At 38.2% G+C, this 16,827-nt stretch overlaps 1 protein-coding gene across 2 annotated transcripts in view; it reads left to right on the forward strand.

Moving 5' to 3' along the window:
• APOO (apolipoprotein O) overlaps positions 1 to 16,827 on the forward strand; it is a 30,706-nt gene continuing 13,879 nt past the window's right edge. For both annotated transcript variants that reach the window (XM_027637071.1, XM_027637080.1), the window contains exons 1-6: positions 1 to 60; positions 4,376 to 4,483; positions 6,794 to 6,913; positions 9,589 to 9,643; positions 10,665 to 10,760; positions 13,172 to 13,263. In XM_027637071.1, the coding sequence (XP_027492872.1) occupies positions 52 to 60; positions 4,376 to 4,483; positions 6,794 to 6,913; positions 9,589 to 9,643; positions 10,665 to 10,760; positions 13,172 to 13,263 (480 nt within the window). In that variant the 5' untranslated portion in view covers positions 1 to 51. The remainder of the gene's footprint in view (positions 61 to 4,375; positions 4,484 to 6,793; positions 6,914 to 9,588; positions 9,644 to 10,664; positions 10,761 to 13,171; positions 13,264 to 16,827) is intronic.

A 16,827-nucleotide genomic window follows, 5' to 3' on the forward strand; every position in this document is an offset into this window, starting at 1 on the left:
CGTCACGCCGCCGTGACGTCGCCGCTCCGTCCCCGCCCGCCCGGCGCCGCCATGTTCAAGGTGAGGGAATCAGGGATCACCCCCGGTCCATCCATCTATCCATCCATCCATCCCCCGGCCGCGCTCCGCCGGCAGCGCCCGCGGGATCCCGCGAAGGAGCCGCGCCGGGAGCGCTCGGCCCGGGGCAGGGGCGGCCCCGGAGCGCGGCCGGAGCGAGACTTGGGGGGGGCCCCCCCGAACCGCCCGCGGGGTTTTGCCTCTTAACCCTTCACAGGCTCTTGTTCTGCTCTCGCTGCAGCCGCTTAATCGTCCTTTTAACGCTTCAAACCCGCGTGCCCTCCGTGTTGCAAGGGAAGGAACCGCATTGCTTGTTTAAAGTTGCTTCTGGGGCACAGCGGCGCCGAGCTGCCCTACCGCAGAGTCTGGGTTCGTGCGTGCAGAGCACATTCCGTATTCGTAATTCTTATTTTAAAGTTGCGTCCAGCACCTCGGAGCTGTGTTACCGCAGAGTTTGGGTTCGCGCAGCTGTCGCGTGAAAGTCACTTGGAAGTGACAACTGGGCCGTGAAAAGTGTCCCTTTGGTGCGTGAAGGTTGTCAGTGAAACCTGCGAAAAGCACGAGCCGGGACTTTTTGTCTAAAAGGTCTTTGCCTCCGATAAGAGGAGCCCCAGATCCTTTCAGGCCAGAAGCAAGCTGTGTGTTTCGGTCAGGTTGTTGCCACGGCCGCTCGAGAAGCAGGAGGGTTTTTTTTCTTTAAAAAAAAAAAAAAGAGGTGATGCTTGATTCTTTGTATTCATTCTCCTAGGTACTATTTTCTGTGTCAAATCTTGATAGTATATATCAATATACTAAATATACTAATATATACTAATGTAACTAAAACACAAGAAGTTCCACCTCCGCGGGAGGAAGAACCTTTTTCCGTGAGGGTAGCAGAGAACTGGAACAGGCTGCCCGGGGAGGTGGTGGAGTCTCTCTGGAGACATTCAAAACCCACCTGGACGTGTTCCTGTGCCACCTGTTCAGGTGACTCTGCCTTGGCAGGGGGGTTGGACTGGGTGATCTCCGGAGGCCCCTTCCAATCCTAACAATTCTGTGATACTGATCTGCTGAGCAGACTACAACTGCTCTGCTCTTGTTGCAGCTTCTTTTTTCTAGTTGTGATAGTTGCTGGAATTCTTTTGTGAGGATTTTATATTGGAATCATTGACAATTCCATAGTTGATACTGAATTGTCATTAAAGGGGTTATGTGTGAACCTGCGGGTTTAAGCACTATGCATAATACTGTTATTTTTATACATCAAAGTTAGGCAGATTTAGGTGCTTCAGGCCAACCTGATTTTATACCTCTAAGAGCAAAATGGGAAGGTGGCTTTTTGTCCTTGATATTTGTGCTTCAGGGACAGGAAGTGCTCAAGAGTTTGGGTTTTGGTTTTGTGTTTTTATAGTTGGGGTTGGGAAATAGGAGGAAGAACAGAAAAAGAAGAGAAAAATGAAGTGGCTTTGTACATGAGGACAAATATCAGCCTTCTCAGAAGTATGCTCAAGGTTTTGGGTTTTTTTCTTTCTGTTTTTCCTTTCCCACCTGTTTTGACAAGGTGACAAAAGTCATGAATACATTGAGAATCCACAGACAAGAGGAAGAAAAGAAAAACGTTCTAGTTAATCTTTAGCCCTTTATATGCCTGTTTGAGAACTAACATGGGATTTATGCTTCCCACAGATATTTTTTAGTTAAAAACTTAGAGAAAAACACTAAAGCAAGACAATAGAAAATGAAATATCACAGTCTTTCTCCCCTCCTCCTTTAGGATAGAATTTGCTTATCTTGTGTCTGAAGATAAAGTTGAATTCTTCAGCTAGAGGGAGGAGCAAACACGGTATCTTCTTTACTTACGGTAACTGCAGAGCACTGTCCAGAGAAAAGAATGTCGGGTTTACTCCTTTGATATCAGTGGAGTAAAACAGGCAGGGAAGACACATGTCAGTCAGTCAAAATGCTTTACTAAACCTGTTTAAATGGTTTAAGAGTACGTGGTTAGTGTAGAATTAAGAAATGAGATCCTGAAGGTAACTTTGGAAACAAAAAGTGCAGCGGTCGATCTTTCATACTCCCAAATAAATATTTTCATGTGTGCAGTACTTCAGCATCAGTTCTGTCTGTCCCATAGCTCTCTGTAGCTGATGTAGAGGACCACTGCAGTATGTCCTGAACAGCACATTTAAGGAGAGATTCAACTTGCACTTTTAGTGATTAATTTCATTTTGTTAAAACACAAAACCAGTGGAAAATGTCTGCATTTCAGTACCTTGATAATATAAATGGTTGACATTTTCAGTCTGAGTAGTTCTGTGGTCACTGATACCTGTTTGTGAAACCAAGGTGCTTCCATTCTTGTGCTCTTCTGATTGTGTCTTTATATAAAAATCTCAAATATTTAAAACATTTGGATTTACGATTTCTGCTGTTGACACTTAGCACCATTTACACTGTTTGAAAACATATTTCAGAATGAAAATGCATTTAGATTTTTGCCTTTTCAGTGACAGAACAATTGTGCAGTGAAAAAAGGAAAGATTGAGGAAATAATCTCTACAGTTACTAATGGTCAGTAGTGTTTGTGTTTTTGTCTTGGCCAATAGAAGTATGTGAAAAGTGTTTAAACAAACACCATGAAAGATTATTCTTGTCTTTTCTTAGCTGTGAAACAGCTCATCCAGTCATTGTGGTGTTTCATTTATAGTGCTGTAGTAATGCATCCATAAATTCAAATAAGGAAAAACTTCCATTTTAAGCAAGTTTTTCCATACCTTTTGACCCAACAGATCCCTTATGTCTTCCTGAAAAGCAATCCTGTGACCTAGTTCTTGTGTGCTGGTTCTCTACACATAAATGCAAAGGAAGTTTGATAAATGTATAGTCTGATTTTTAATTTGAGGAGGCTCTTGGTTACATTTAATAAACATTCTATCTGCAAAGCAGTGGAAGGAAGTTAATCTGCAAATGCTTATCTGTGTACAGTAAGCTGATGTGGTCTGGATAATTTTAAAGCTGTTTTCTAACAGTTCTGCACTGGACAGGAAGTTTCAGAGCCATTGTCCTGTGGCAAGGCCAGTTATCATCATCACAGCAAGAAGGATGTATTGGTCTGACCAAGGCTTCAGTGTCACAAGCAGCTAGGTCAGTGTAATGGACCCTTCTACTTCTGAAAAGGTAGAGGCTTTGCTGCCTTCTCCTTTTTCATCCCCTCCTCCCTGGCCGCGCCGTTCCTCTGGTGCTCGTCGGGCTGTTCTCTGGATGATTCAGGTTGCTAAGCGCGCACAAAGCTCTCCGCTTCTCTTTCAGGACTGACCTTTTCCCAAATTGCCGAGGTGAAATTGCCTCACGGTGGAAGCACCTGGCCAGCAGAGCTAGGGCAAGGTGAGCAGCAGGACTTCTGGAGCCTGTGCCAGAGCAGAGCCAGACGTTTCTAGTTTGGTGTTAGACCCTCTCACCTGTAACCTGATACAGCAAAACACTGGCTGTTGTAACTACACTTTCCCCTGAGCAGTAACAGGAACGTGAGATATTGAAAACTTTCCCGTTTGAGCTGCCATTTCTGGAGTTATACTTTGCTGTTAATAAGGATGTCCAGTTGTTGGGAAATGCTCACTGGGCATTCTGGATTTGCTACCCAGCTAAGGTTTTCATCTTCTGTTTTTTTTTAAGTTGAAGCAGACTTTCCCATTAAGAAATACAGTTTAGTGTAGGACCTGAGTGTCAGAAGAATTATATATACCTTCCTCGTAGTGGTTGTGTTGTGTGACTGGATTGAATCTGAAGTATTCAAAAACAGTCAAGTAATTCATGTTTCTCACAGAAAAGTAGGAGAGATTCCTAAAATTCTTAGAAAGCAGTGATTATGCTCTGATATTTTCAGCTGTAGGTCTCAATCTTTTCTTGAATCTAGATGCAAATACTAACTAGAAGTAAAATGCTGAATGAAGAAATTGAAGTGTTATAGGCATTCACAAAGTTGCTTATAATATGAATATATTCTTAGTATTTATACTGAGAAAGTTAATAAAAATTTTGGTTTAAAATGAGAGAAAACAAGTTGTTTTTTAGAGATGAAAACTGGTAAGATTAGCATCTATATTTACTGTCTCCTTTAGCCTTAGGCTTCTCCAAATACCATCTGAATAATTTAGGTGTTACCATTTGTGTGCCTGAGATTGTGTACTGCTGACCCCCTTTCTCCTAATTTCTAAGCATGTTAATATGTCACTTTCTACCATACAGAGGTACTTAAACATTGTCTACACGGATATGTTCAAACGTTGCCATTTTGTTTGCAGTTAGTGATGTCCTTGTCTCCCTACAATGTTCCCAGGTAATTCGGCTGGGGGCCACCCCTGTCAGCCTGAGCTTGCTCTCTGTCCAGGTTTATGCTGCTTCCTCAGAGAAGACTTCCAAAAAGGAGTTGCTGAAAATTGAGGAGGTAAGTGTGGTTAGAGCCTTAGTGCTCTTTTGTCTAAAGAATTCTGAAAGACATTATATATTTAGGTGGATCTCTTCACCTTTTGTATTCTTGCCTTTAAATTTGCTTCTCAATTTTCCATAATAGAGAGGTCTATATAGTTCTGCTTCTTTTACCTAGGGGTTGCATTTGATGTCCTTCACTTGATAGCATCAGGCTTGTTTGTGTGTAAGATCTTTTTCCTACATTAAAGCTTTCTGTTCTTCATTCAGAAATTACATTTTCGTGTTTGTAGATTTACTTGTGGTTGTACTTCAAATACACAGGAATATTTTCTTTGCTTTTTGTCCAGATAACACTATTTATTTTTTACTGTAAGTACTGTTGGGAAATTCTAATAAAATTTCGTTTATATTCTCCACTAAAACAGCAAATCAAAATGTTTTATTTGTAAAAATATCCTCTTTATTTTATGACCAAAATTCTTGTCTGGCAATGTTTTGAATCTTCTATAGTATCTTACAGAATTTTACCAGTTTTCCTTTCTTTACAGCATTTAGACCTAAGCAACAACAAATACAATAAGTAGTGGTAATAAATACCTGTCACCTTTTTATTTCTCTAAGATGCTACAAAAATCTTGGTTATATCACAAGTAGAGCTTTAAAACACCCTGTCAAACTATAGGCTCACCAGCATTGTTGCACAAGCTTTTAAAAGTCTCCAACATTAAAAAAAATTAAAATAAGTAGTTCATAACTAAATACAGCTTTAAATCCATGATAGTGTGTAGTTGTTTAAAAATTTCCTTAAAGTACTTCAATCCAAGTCGTTACATAAGCAGTAGAACTGAATTAAACTTACTTTTGTGTATACTTGAGCCTTTTGGAGTTGTCTGTGTGGGCAATTCACTTGTACAGTGTGAGAGGATCAATAATTGAAGTGGTCTCCTGGTTTTACCCCAGCCCAGGCTTGGGCTCACCTCATACCTCCACTGTCATGAGTCAGTCCTGAGGCAGCAGTGAGCACTTCCATGTGTGCTGAGTAATTGCCTTGCCCATCACCTCCAGCAAAGCACCATGTGCAAGCCATGGAGTTTTGGCTGCCTTTGTTGCCATTCACAGAGTATTAGTTTGGATCTCTGCTGTGTCAGCTGTCTAGTTGCATAAAATATTTGGGAATTTCCCTATCTCTGAGCCTTCTGTCCTTGTGCCAGACATGGCTGTTAGATTGTCCAACAGGATCCAAGTTCAACTTGTGACTAGGGTTGCAGGGATGACTAGATTTCATAGGGAAATGAGACTGAAAATACTTGTCTTTTAAAGTATTATGGGAAATCCAGCTGCATGAGCTATCAAATTATTGGCCAAATTCTATGTTGTTATATATTTTATTATGATTAACAGCTTTTTTGTTATGATAGAGATGCAGTTCTTTTCCAGCTCATCATGAAAAAAGGGCTAGCTACACTTGGATGCAGCAATATTTGTAGACATCAGTTTATAATGAACTACTAGGTGGAGTATAAATGTGGTATAAAATTTAAGCTCTTTATACTAAACATCAGCATAGTATTTAAACTGGTAGAAATTTTAACAGATTTTGTTTTGGTCTGAACTTTGCTGTTCATCTTCAATAGTATAGACCTTGTGGTTTTTTTTTTTTAATGGAAGACAATTTTAAATATGCTTAGATAATCTTAATAAATGTCATGCTAAACCCCAAATAGGGTGGTTTAGTATTTATTATGTGAAGATGCCCATTGCTGGTTACAGCTCCTCTTTGCTCAGCCCCAGAGTGCTGTTAATGCTGTCAGTTGCTGATGTGGTTAATGACCACGGTGTAGGGATGTTGTACCATTTTCCTGCTCAGTAACAAACATTTGTATCAGATGATACCTTTGTTAGAAGCTGCTCAGGCTCTTTATTGATGTCTTGTGTGAATATAGAAAATGATAGATTATGATTTCTGGTACATTTACTATGTTAAGTGGGAGCCATAAGTGCTGATTAAGGCAAGAAACATTTTTCATAATTGCATTTTGTGTTCTTATTAAACTAGTTTAATATGAATTTATAACTTGTGACTTGGATCATATAGCAGCTATGAATGAATTGCATAGCAGTTAGAAGTCATCTTCATCATAATTATGTACTGTATAATTAAACTTTGCTCATAATGGTTGTCTCACAGCTGTGTGAATTTTTATTATGCATTGTTTATGTAGTAAGCACAGTGTTAGATGTTCTCTGCTTAGGCTGTTCGTGCCCTCGAGACCTACTTGCACAATTACACCTTTGTTATTAACCTCTTGTTTGCTAATATTTACAGCTGTCACTCTACTCCTCTCCAGCTCGTGAGACTAAATATGTGGAGAATCCACAAACTGAATTGGAAGAGGGGGTTTCACGTTTACGACATGCTATGGAGCCATATACAGCCTGGTGTCAGGTATAATGGTTTATATCACATCTGGTAGTGGCTCAGTGATAAGGGTTGAGCTGTGTGAGTTTTTTTCTTTGTTTTTCAGAGTTGGAATTAACAGGTAGCAGCAAAGTAAAAGTTGATAGCTGTAAAAGCATTTTTCAAAAATGCTGCATTATTTAAAGTTTTCTGCATTACTTAAAATTTTCCACAGTTCAGGTCATAAATGTTTGCCCCCTTCTCACACAAAACCAGTGGTTTCTTTCTGCTAATTTTTGGAACTAAACCCCTGTGTTTTTTTTTTTTTTCATTTTGTCTCCCTCCAAAAGAATTAAAATTAACTAAGGGGTAGAACTGTTATCTGAAATGACCTTTCTGCATAAATATATCTAGGCATGTCTGGATTTGGTACTGTCCTGTGGCTGAGGAAGACAGGAGAGTGATAATCAAATTTGCAGTTTCTATGCTCAAGGAGAAAGCCTTAAATTATCAAGAGGTGTGTGTTGGAGCAGAAATACCGAGTTACCCTCACTGCAACTGTGACAAAACAAAACTTTGCAAAAAATATATCAGTATTTGCTGAACTGGCAGTGGTAAACCTAATCCCCAGACCTTACCCCAAAACTTCCTCATACATATTTTATTAGGCAGCATGTTTGTAGTAAAGAGTCATTAAATACAAAAATAGTCTCTGGAGCAGATAATGAAACCAAGATCTTTGTAATCAAGGCCTAAATTGTTGGTATTAGGTTGCGAAGTCCTAGCATGGTTTTCTTGCTCTTTCCTGACACAGCAAATGTTGAGGCTTACTTTGGAAGCAAGGGCATCCTTGCCATCTGGTTGCCTTTTGGCAACTTTAGACAATTCTCTACTTTGCCCTCTGGCTGTTGTGAATCCTCATAAGCTGCAAACTGCCCAATTCTCTGTAGAAAGCCAAGCTGTTCAGATCAGGGTGTCCTTTCTGCCTGGAAGTTCTGTGTGATGGTACTCACCTCCTTTAACAGGAATGCAACATTTTTTCAGAGGTATTCAGTGTTAGTCTAGTGATGTGTGTCTAAAGTACCACCAGCAGGAGCACTGGCTGCAGTTTGGAAGCTGAAGGGGGTTTTTCCCTTCAGGATAGTTAGAGCTCTGACCTCCTGAACACATGGGTTCTGTTTGGTTGCCTGTGGTAACCTTAACTAGGGAATGAAATTTGAGAGCAGGGTAGTTGCCCACTAGGACTGAGGGCAGGTAAGCCCTGAACCTTGTTTTATGTCTCACTGGCCTGTTGTCATCCTATTTGTTTTATTTTTTTTTGTCTGTGTGGTGATCATTTACATAAGATGTGCTCTTCTGCTCACACACAACAAGCCACTTCCTGGCAGTGGTTTACTGACTCATTTTATGAAGCGGGCATGTCAGCTTTATGTGTTTGGGGTAATTTTGTTTGCTTAACTGTAGTTAGAGGTAACTTTGTTTTATACCACCCCCACCCCCTGGTATGTTTAAGAAAATAATACTGAAATGTGTCTCAAGTTGTCTTTAAAATTAAAAACATAACCTAGGATAATGAGAATAAAATTGGTTATGTTCGTACATCCATTTTACTTTTTCAAAATTACTTAACTGTAGTGGAAATTCAGTTCAAAACTCAGGTGTAGAAATGAGCCAGTTATGTTTCAGCTGTGACAGAAGATTAGACTTAATTGGTCTCTGGGGTCTTTAGACCAAGTTCTTTTTAAATTGGCTTTTAATAAGACCAGCATCCATTTAGAGTCATGTCACGTGTGACATGCTAACACTTTTTTATTTTCATGACAAATTGGGGTTTTTTATGTCACTCTTGCCAGTGAGGAAATGAAAGTTGTAACAATATTATCCCTATGCAGTATCCTAAACAAATGCTTTCACTTCTGTACAAATGCATCATAGGTGGAACTGTGAGACCATTCTCTGCTTTATCTTTAGGCATGTATGTTTATGAATTTGTTACCTAATTTATAGACAGCCTTACACTGTCCCTCTGAAGGATTATTTGCATGAATAACAATTAGCAGGGTTCTTTCTATTGAGATTTTTTTTCTATTTTGATAAAAGACAATGTGGATTCTTTTACTTCCTGTGCATTTTCAGTCTGAAAAAATCTAGAACTAGTCTGTGGGATTGGTACAGAGTTCTTTGATTTACTTTGGTCATTGTATGGACATCTCATTTTCCAAGTCACTTCAAAAATACAGTTTTGTTAGCCTAAGATAGTCTCCTGGAAAGTGGGATTTGTCACCTTGCAGAGTGAATCTCATATCCCTGTAAGTGCAAGGAAGGATTTATTGCAGTGTTGGACTTCTTTTCTTTGCATCAGCTCAAGTATCTTTGCAGTACCTATGTACACTGAGAAACCTGAGCTAATTCTGAGTTTCAGCTGCCTGATCTTAATAAAACATTGAGGTTGACTTCTGCATTTTAAAGTATTATATTTCATCTGTGTCCAAAGACTACTTTGAGACAAATCTGTAAGTTATGCCGAATGTAACATTGAGCAAGCATAGCCCTACAAGAGAAGGGTGGAAGTGGGAATACAAGGAGTTATTTTAGTGACCCAGCACTTTTTTCTTTCCTGTTACAGAGGGTTTTTTTTCCTTTGTCAGGTCTGTTTCAGTCTAGAGTTAATATTTTACTTACTTGGTCTCTATTTACCGTTGTTCTCTTTTTTTTTTTTTTAGGATCTTTATGCCAAAGCTATGCCCAATTTAGAAAAAGCTGTTGAGCATGGTAGAGGTAAATCAGCTGAGTTTTCTTGACTAGCAATTTAAAATGCAGGACTGTACTGTATCTTCTGTTAAAAAAAAATTCCAGTAAGCATCATTATATGTATGAGTTCTCATGCATTTACTTTATTTGCTCTGTGTATCTGTTTAAATTTCCTTTGTGGGTCACTTAGGACACTAATTTCTAAACAATTAAAATTTGAGACGAGCATCTATGTTTATCAATGTCACCAAAAATTAGTTATGCAGGAAAATAAAGGAAAAAAGCCTCACAATTTATTCCCAGCCAATAGTATTTGCATGACTCAGCCTGGTAGCTGAAACTTCCTGTAATGATTATAACTTGTTGCAGACATCAGGTCTTTTGTTTGTAATGTTCAGCCTTTTCATTTTGGTTTACTTCCATAGATCTCCAAGGAATTTTGAATTAATCCAAAATAATTTGTATTTGTTTTTTATTTTTGTAAGCATCCTTTCATAATTAGGCTTACCAGGACTGAGCATGGATGCTACGTAGAACTTAGTTCAGATACTGCACCTCTTTTCCTTAAATTTAGCAGTCTCAGTCTTTTGAACTTGTTTGTATGGAAGATTTTTCATGGTTTTCCATTCCCCATCAGACTCACATCTTGGAGTGAACTTTGTTTATCCTGTGTCTTTCCATTGCTCTGTGATTTGTTTTTTGTACAGTGTTTTACTGAAGCTAATTCCTGTTAACATGTAACTGTAAAATTCCACTTCACAAAGGTTTTTATCACCAATTTGAAAAAGATGTGATCGAGATGCAAAAGAGCAAAAGCTTCTATGAAAATTGGTGAATACAATACGATGTTCAGTTTCATTCATGTGTCACTAGAGAACATCTCAAAGGCTTTGAATTTTATGCCAGCAAGTCTAAAATGGGCATGATAGTTAAATGTGTTTTGATAACTCTTTGTGTTTTGTAACAATTACCAGTGTGTATTGATGATTCCTTATCACAAACACACTTTCACATTACATTAAAGCACTTTGTTCTGACTTCTTTTCAGAGGGCTATGAATTTCTCCAAAAGCCGCCTGCTGGATTTTATCCAAGACTTGGTGTGATAGGTTTTGCTGGAGTTATTGGATTGTTTCTTGCTAGAGGTAAGTGGGAACCTTTTGAACTGGTTATGTTATGATTTGGGAGAAGTAGTTTATTTGTGGGTTTTAAGGCACTAATTTTTAATTGTGATGATGAGATCTGACTTAAACGTAGAAGCTGTACAAATGTTTCTACAACGTTCCTCCAGCTATAAGGAAACTTCATGTAAAAGGTGTGTAATAACCATCAATTACTGTTTTATGAATGCTGTATTTGTTACTGCAGTTTGTTACTTCAATATTTCCCAGTTCTAGCTTAGTATGACAAAAATGGGAAGGGATTAGTTTGGAGTTTTTTCACCTAAGAATCTTTTTAATTATTTAAGTTTTTGATCACATATGTTACTGTAGAAGACTACAGAGGAATGAACTGTGGTAAAATACCGAGGTTCCTGAACTATGATGCGTGTCCATTCAGTTGTGTGTTCAAGTTCCTTGTGTGTCCAGGCACAGAGCTGCTGCAGGTGGTGATATTCAGCAGATACACTTGTGAACTCTGGGTGTACTATAGATACCTGCACCTTTTGCACTATAGAAAAGTGATACAGGTAATTTCGTCACACTTGTTGAAGGAATGTTTATGCTTTCATAGAAAGAAACATTAGTTTAAGAAATGTTAATTGTATTTTATGTTTGTGTTGAGATGTTCTTAATACAGTGAAGTGAAGTAACACAAGAAGAAAACTTGTAGGTAACAACTGTGAAATTGTAGAATTTAAATACTAGTGAGGATTTGCTTTAGATAAAAATACACCTTTGTGGGGCCTGAATGTATTGAACAAACTGTGTGTGCTTGGCTACGCAGAAATGGAAAGTATTCTGTGAATATATGCACTTCTCAAAATATTTAATTTTCCAGTGAAGATGGTGAAAACAATACTGGTTTTTTCCTTGCATATTTTTTTTAAATGAAATCAAGGTCTCCGACTTTACCCTTTGAAGTTCTTTCTGTTCAAATTCCTGCTTCTCGAGTTATGTGATGATGAATGTGATCAGCTTCCATTAGGACTGTAGCAAAATGGGGACAGAGAGATAAAGTGCAGTCTTGGGGCTGGAACTGAAATATTAGAGGATCTTAAGTTTATTAAAAATAAAGATACCTCATAATAAAAGTGATTAGTGAGGAGATATAATTTAAAAACTTTTTTTCTGGTTATGCTTTACAATACTGAGTGCTATTTCTAGAAAGTATTGAAACTGTAGAAGTGCCCCTTAATTTTGATACCACAGAAAGCTAGAACCAAATGTCCTCTTTTTTTCATCCCTTCCCCCATGATCTCACTGGAAAAATTGTCCTCTGGAAAGGTGCAGATAAAATCCTCCAGGTCTAACCATAACACTTGAAGACACAGCTGCCCACTAAGTAGAAAATACGGTATTCAAAGTTTAATGCTATGAATATTGTGCAGTCATCCAGCTTGATTTAAAATGCCATTGAAGATAATTATTTTAACCTTAATTTGCATATGGAGTGATGCACTTCACTCGTAAGAGAGAAGCAGCAATGTCTTTATTGACATAAACCAATGATTTAACCAGATTTGATGGCAAGGTACACTTGGTTAGGCACTGCACAGAGGACAGGGTCAGACAGACCTGTCTGGGGAGGATCCTCCTCTTGAGTCACAAGATTCAGAGATGACCTCCTTGCTTTCCAGACTCCTACTCAGAGGGGTCGAGGTGCAGCTGGGTCCAATCCTAGTCCCAGACTTGGTCAACAGTTCATGTCCGAAGGATTATATGTGCACAATCTCTCTAAGATACAATCTTAATGAAGCTTACAAAGTTTAGCAAACTATTAGTCACTTACTGAGGATTTGTTGCAGCGAGGAATCTCTCAGTATCGAGGACTAAGGGATCTCTGCAGCAGGTGTAGCCTTGAGAGTGGTCCCTCAAAGGGAGACCCTGTCGTGCAGCCAGCTACTGTGCAGGAGAGCTCAAAGGACTCTTGGGCTGCTCACTGATTACAGGGTAAGATCACAGATTCATAGTCATATTTGCATCCTGACTGCAGGTCTTAGTTTCTTTCATATTTGGTTTGAAGTGAATGTCAACCAGCACTGTGCTTGCTCAAATTAGCCTGTGGCTGATGTGTTGCTGCCTATCTCCCCTGAACCCACTTTGAGCTGGATGCAGCCACTGACCAGAGGCATCCATGTAGTTATACAGTAGTTTTCACTATGGAAAGATGTTAATAAAAACATTGTCTTAAAAAGGCTAAAAGAATAATTACTAATTAGGGTAATTATGTTTTTTAAGAAAGCAGTAGGACTGAACAGAAAATATGCCAAACCGTATTTAAGAAAATTGTTTATAAATAAAATGTTGGGACCATTCAGCTGCCTTGGTTAATGTATACTCTAACAATATTTTTGTTTGTTTGTTTGTTTGTTGTTTTTTTTATTATGAAACAGGCTCAAAAATCAAGAAGTTGGTGTACCCTGTGAGTCTCATGGGTATTGCTACCTCCATGTATTACCCTCAGCAAGCGGTTGCTATTGCAAAGGTCAGTGATGATACCTTTCTTTGGAGAAGTGTCTTTTATTTTGATTATTGGCTCCTTGCCAATAATTAATTTGCCTTCCTTTAAACTGGTAGTCCATTTTTGAAAGTCATTTCGGTGTTCTTGGCACTTAACAAAATTACAGTTATTTTGTCAAAGCACGTACAGTCTGGGCTGAAAGACAGTCTGACATCCTGTTCCTTTTAGTGACATTTTTTTTCCTGACATCTGCAGTAGTCTCCTCTGTTTGAGGAACATAATTTCCTTTCTAAATCTCTAACCTCAAATAATATTAGCATAAATATGCTTAGTGAATACAGTTTGTGTGTTTACTTAAAATGCTAGGGAGGCCTGAAATATCTTGAAAACAGATGAAAAGAAAGAAAAAAAATTCTATGGAGAAATGATAGGAACAACATTTTGAGATAAACATTATTGATATTTAATGGTTTTTGTTGATTAGGGTTTTAAGAAAGATAGCATGCACATTCTGGAAGGGGGTAAGAATGCTTCTGCATAATTATGGGATACCTTCTCTTTTCACAGATTTGTTGTTTTAGGCACATAAGAAGCATGTTAATTTACAGTTGCGTAAGTGGGTTTCCTGTGAAAGAAAGAACTGAAGAGACCAAATAGTAGCCCCTACTAATGTCAGATTATGTGCCTTGCTGTCCACACTTATTTGTACTGGCAGATTCCTCAGTTCTCAGCACATTCTGTTTCCAATCCAGCTTTTAACCACTCACTGTGCACCTATTTTAATGTGTCAGAAATCCTTTATATTTCAGCCTTTGGTAAATTTGCCATCCAGTTATTGGCCACTTGTGAATAACTCTGAGATGTCAGAATGATAATATCACATTGTCAAGAACATATGATGTTCTTTGAAAACTGAAAGGTCATTGACTTAGGAGGAGTCAAAACTGCTGTGTTTGTACTCTGCCAGCAGGGTGATACTCTGATCTTTGATGGAATCTTTTTTTAGTGCTCCCAGGATGCTCTAAATACATATAATTCTGCTGACTTGTTCTCAGAGAGTGGAAATTATGCAAGTGGCAGGAAAAAAAATCAAAATTTGAGAAGCTTAGACATTTCTGTTGAGAAGTGTGCATTAAAATTCTAGTTGCCTTCTGAACAATGAAGTGGGAAGCGATTGAACGCTGTTCAAACTGGTGTTATTGTTTTGAAAGAAGCTCAGTTCAGTCTTAACTATGGATTTGCTACTAACAGCTTCACAATACCATGTTTATTTTATGAGAACTTTGAAGTGCATGGTTGCTCTTTGATTAATTCACAGTTCTTAGTTTGACTGTAATGAAAAATCTGATAGGAGATTGGAATAGGTTTAGCTTTGTTGACTTGGTCAGGACACTAGACATATGAATTTGGAAACTTCTGTGGGGAGAGTGATATCCTAGATACTGTTTTGGTTCCTCTAATCTCTCTTGTGCTTTGCTTTTCTTAAAAAAGCAAAATTTTAAGCATATCAGATCTTACCATCCATAATTTTTATGCTTTAATCTGAAATTGGAAGCACTTTCCTCTCTTATTATTTTGAAATGTTTCACAGGCCTTTCAGAGAATTTCTGTAAGCCTAGAAAGGGATGTCTGCAGTACAGGGCTCACTTGCCAATTTAATAAAACAGTGTGGGAAATATTCTGGAACATAAGTTTTATTTTTTAATCTATTTTTTTATATTATGGGATTTTTTTATTTTTCTTCCACATTTAAGTACTTCACCACTGCTTTTTTATTTCAATCATATAATTCATTTGGTCTTGTGTTGTTTTTTATGTGGTAGATTTTTTTCCTTCCCACTTTTATTTAAGATTTTCCATTGGAGAGTTGGAAATAAATGCAGCAAAATATATTTGCAGTTGAGGTACAACACTTGGTTCATCTGGAAGTAAACCTTTTTCTTCAGTTAAAGTGATGACTTGCTAAATGAAGTTATAGCAATGAATTCATCATTGGTAATAGGTAATTTACAGACACTAATCATCTAACTGGAGGCTGAAGAAATGCATAGACTATTATTTTTTTTCCCCTAATAAAACACAATTTCTTAAGGGATTTATTTCCTCACGGCAAGTGTTACATTAATTTTTATAGCTTTGAACAAAAGGTCAGACTGTATATGTGGTAAGGAAACTGAATTTAAGACTAAAGTTTGTTTTCTCTTTGAAACTTTAACTAGTGCTTTGAAAATGTATATAATATATTCAAAATATTTTGTATTTACTGTGGCTTATCTTTCATCTGGAAAAAATTTTCCATTATGTAGTTACTTAAATCACTCTATCATTAGAATTAAATTTTGTTCCTTGTTAGAATCTTTTAAATTTCCTAAAGTACTGTTTGTTATGCTTTCCTTCTTCTTGAAAGGAAAAAAAAGCTTCCTAATATGCAAGTTTTGTTTCTTTGACAACAAAGCACATTATTTCTATGTCCTTTGAACCTATACCTTGCCCAGTTCAGTCCACAAGGCATAAACAGCTGTACTGGCACAGCTGGGAGCATGACATGATTCCAGGAACTGTGGGTTGGAGAGAAGGAGTTGGGGTTGTTTGATCCATGTTTACTGCTGAACGCTTGCAGAACGGCACTATGACTGCCTAGGTAACAGTGTCAATGTACAAAAACCAGTGCATTCCCAGTTTAGTTTCTCAGCAGGCAATGTAGATAGAGAATGCTAATTATAATTCTGTATGTGTGTAATTCTGTATGAGATACAGCATAGTCAATACCACGTGGTTATGGTCCTATGTGGAATTAAAATATGGAAGCTCGTTTCCATGCACATTGGGCCTTGGAGACCACTGGTGCTACCCCAGTAGTGCCCAGTATGGGTGTTCGTGGCCCAAAGTGACTTGCAAACTTTCAGAGTCCCTGTTGAGAACCCCTGCATCTGACTTTTGAACTTGTTTGTTCAACATTTGGCATACAAACTTACGGTGTTGCACTGGACAGTGATGGTATTTCAGCATGTTGTAATTTAACACAAACAAGCTGGAAATCATCTTCCAGAAATTAAGGATTCCAGGAGACTGAATGGAACAACTTGTCCTTCTTTGAAAGGAACTATTTGTATAGATGTTTGAATGAAGACTTTGAACAATTGAACGAACTGTTTGTTTTGTTATTGTTCCTGTTACTTTTCCTGGTTGGAAGTGCCACTACCAAGAATAGTGGTGGCACCTGCAGTACTCACCTGCTTCCTCTTCAGCCACTCCATGGGAGGTGCACAACACAAGCCCAATGTGTGACTCGTCTTCATGAGAGGATACATTTGGTAGTTATGAAAATGTCTTGTCAGTGTTCCTGTTGACCTTGACACTTGCACTTACAGTCTGTCTAGAACTGTAGTTTTCTACCCATGTGAACTGTGAAGGTGTGTGCGGGTCCTGGCTCTTGGCAGGTGTGCACAGTGTTTAAACATTGGTTGTTTGGGACAGAGTAAACTGTCTGGGTTGCTGTACCTTGTGATGTAGCTACTTCACTCCAGCAACATGAATGGCTGGAGTTTCTCATTTTGTGCAATTCATAAATCACTTGGTCATACCACT

Source organism: Corapipo altera, unplaced genomic scaffold (assembly GCF_003945725.1).
Source record: "Corapipo altera isolate COAL_440 unplaced genomic scaffold, ASM394572v1 0, whole genome shotgun sequence".
Lineage (NCBI taxonomy): Eukaryota > Metazoa > Chordata > Aves > Passeriformes > Pipridae > Corapipo > Corapipo altera.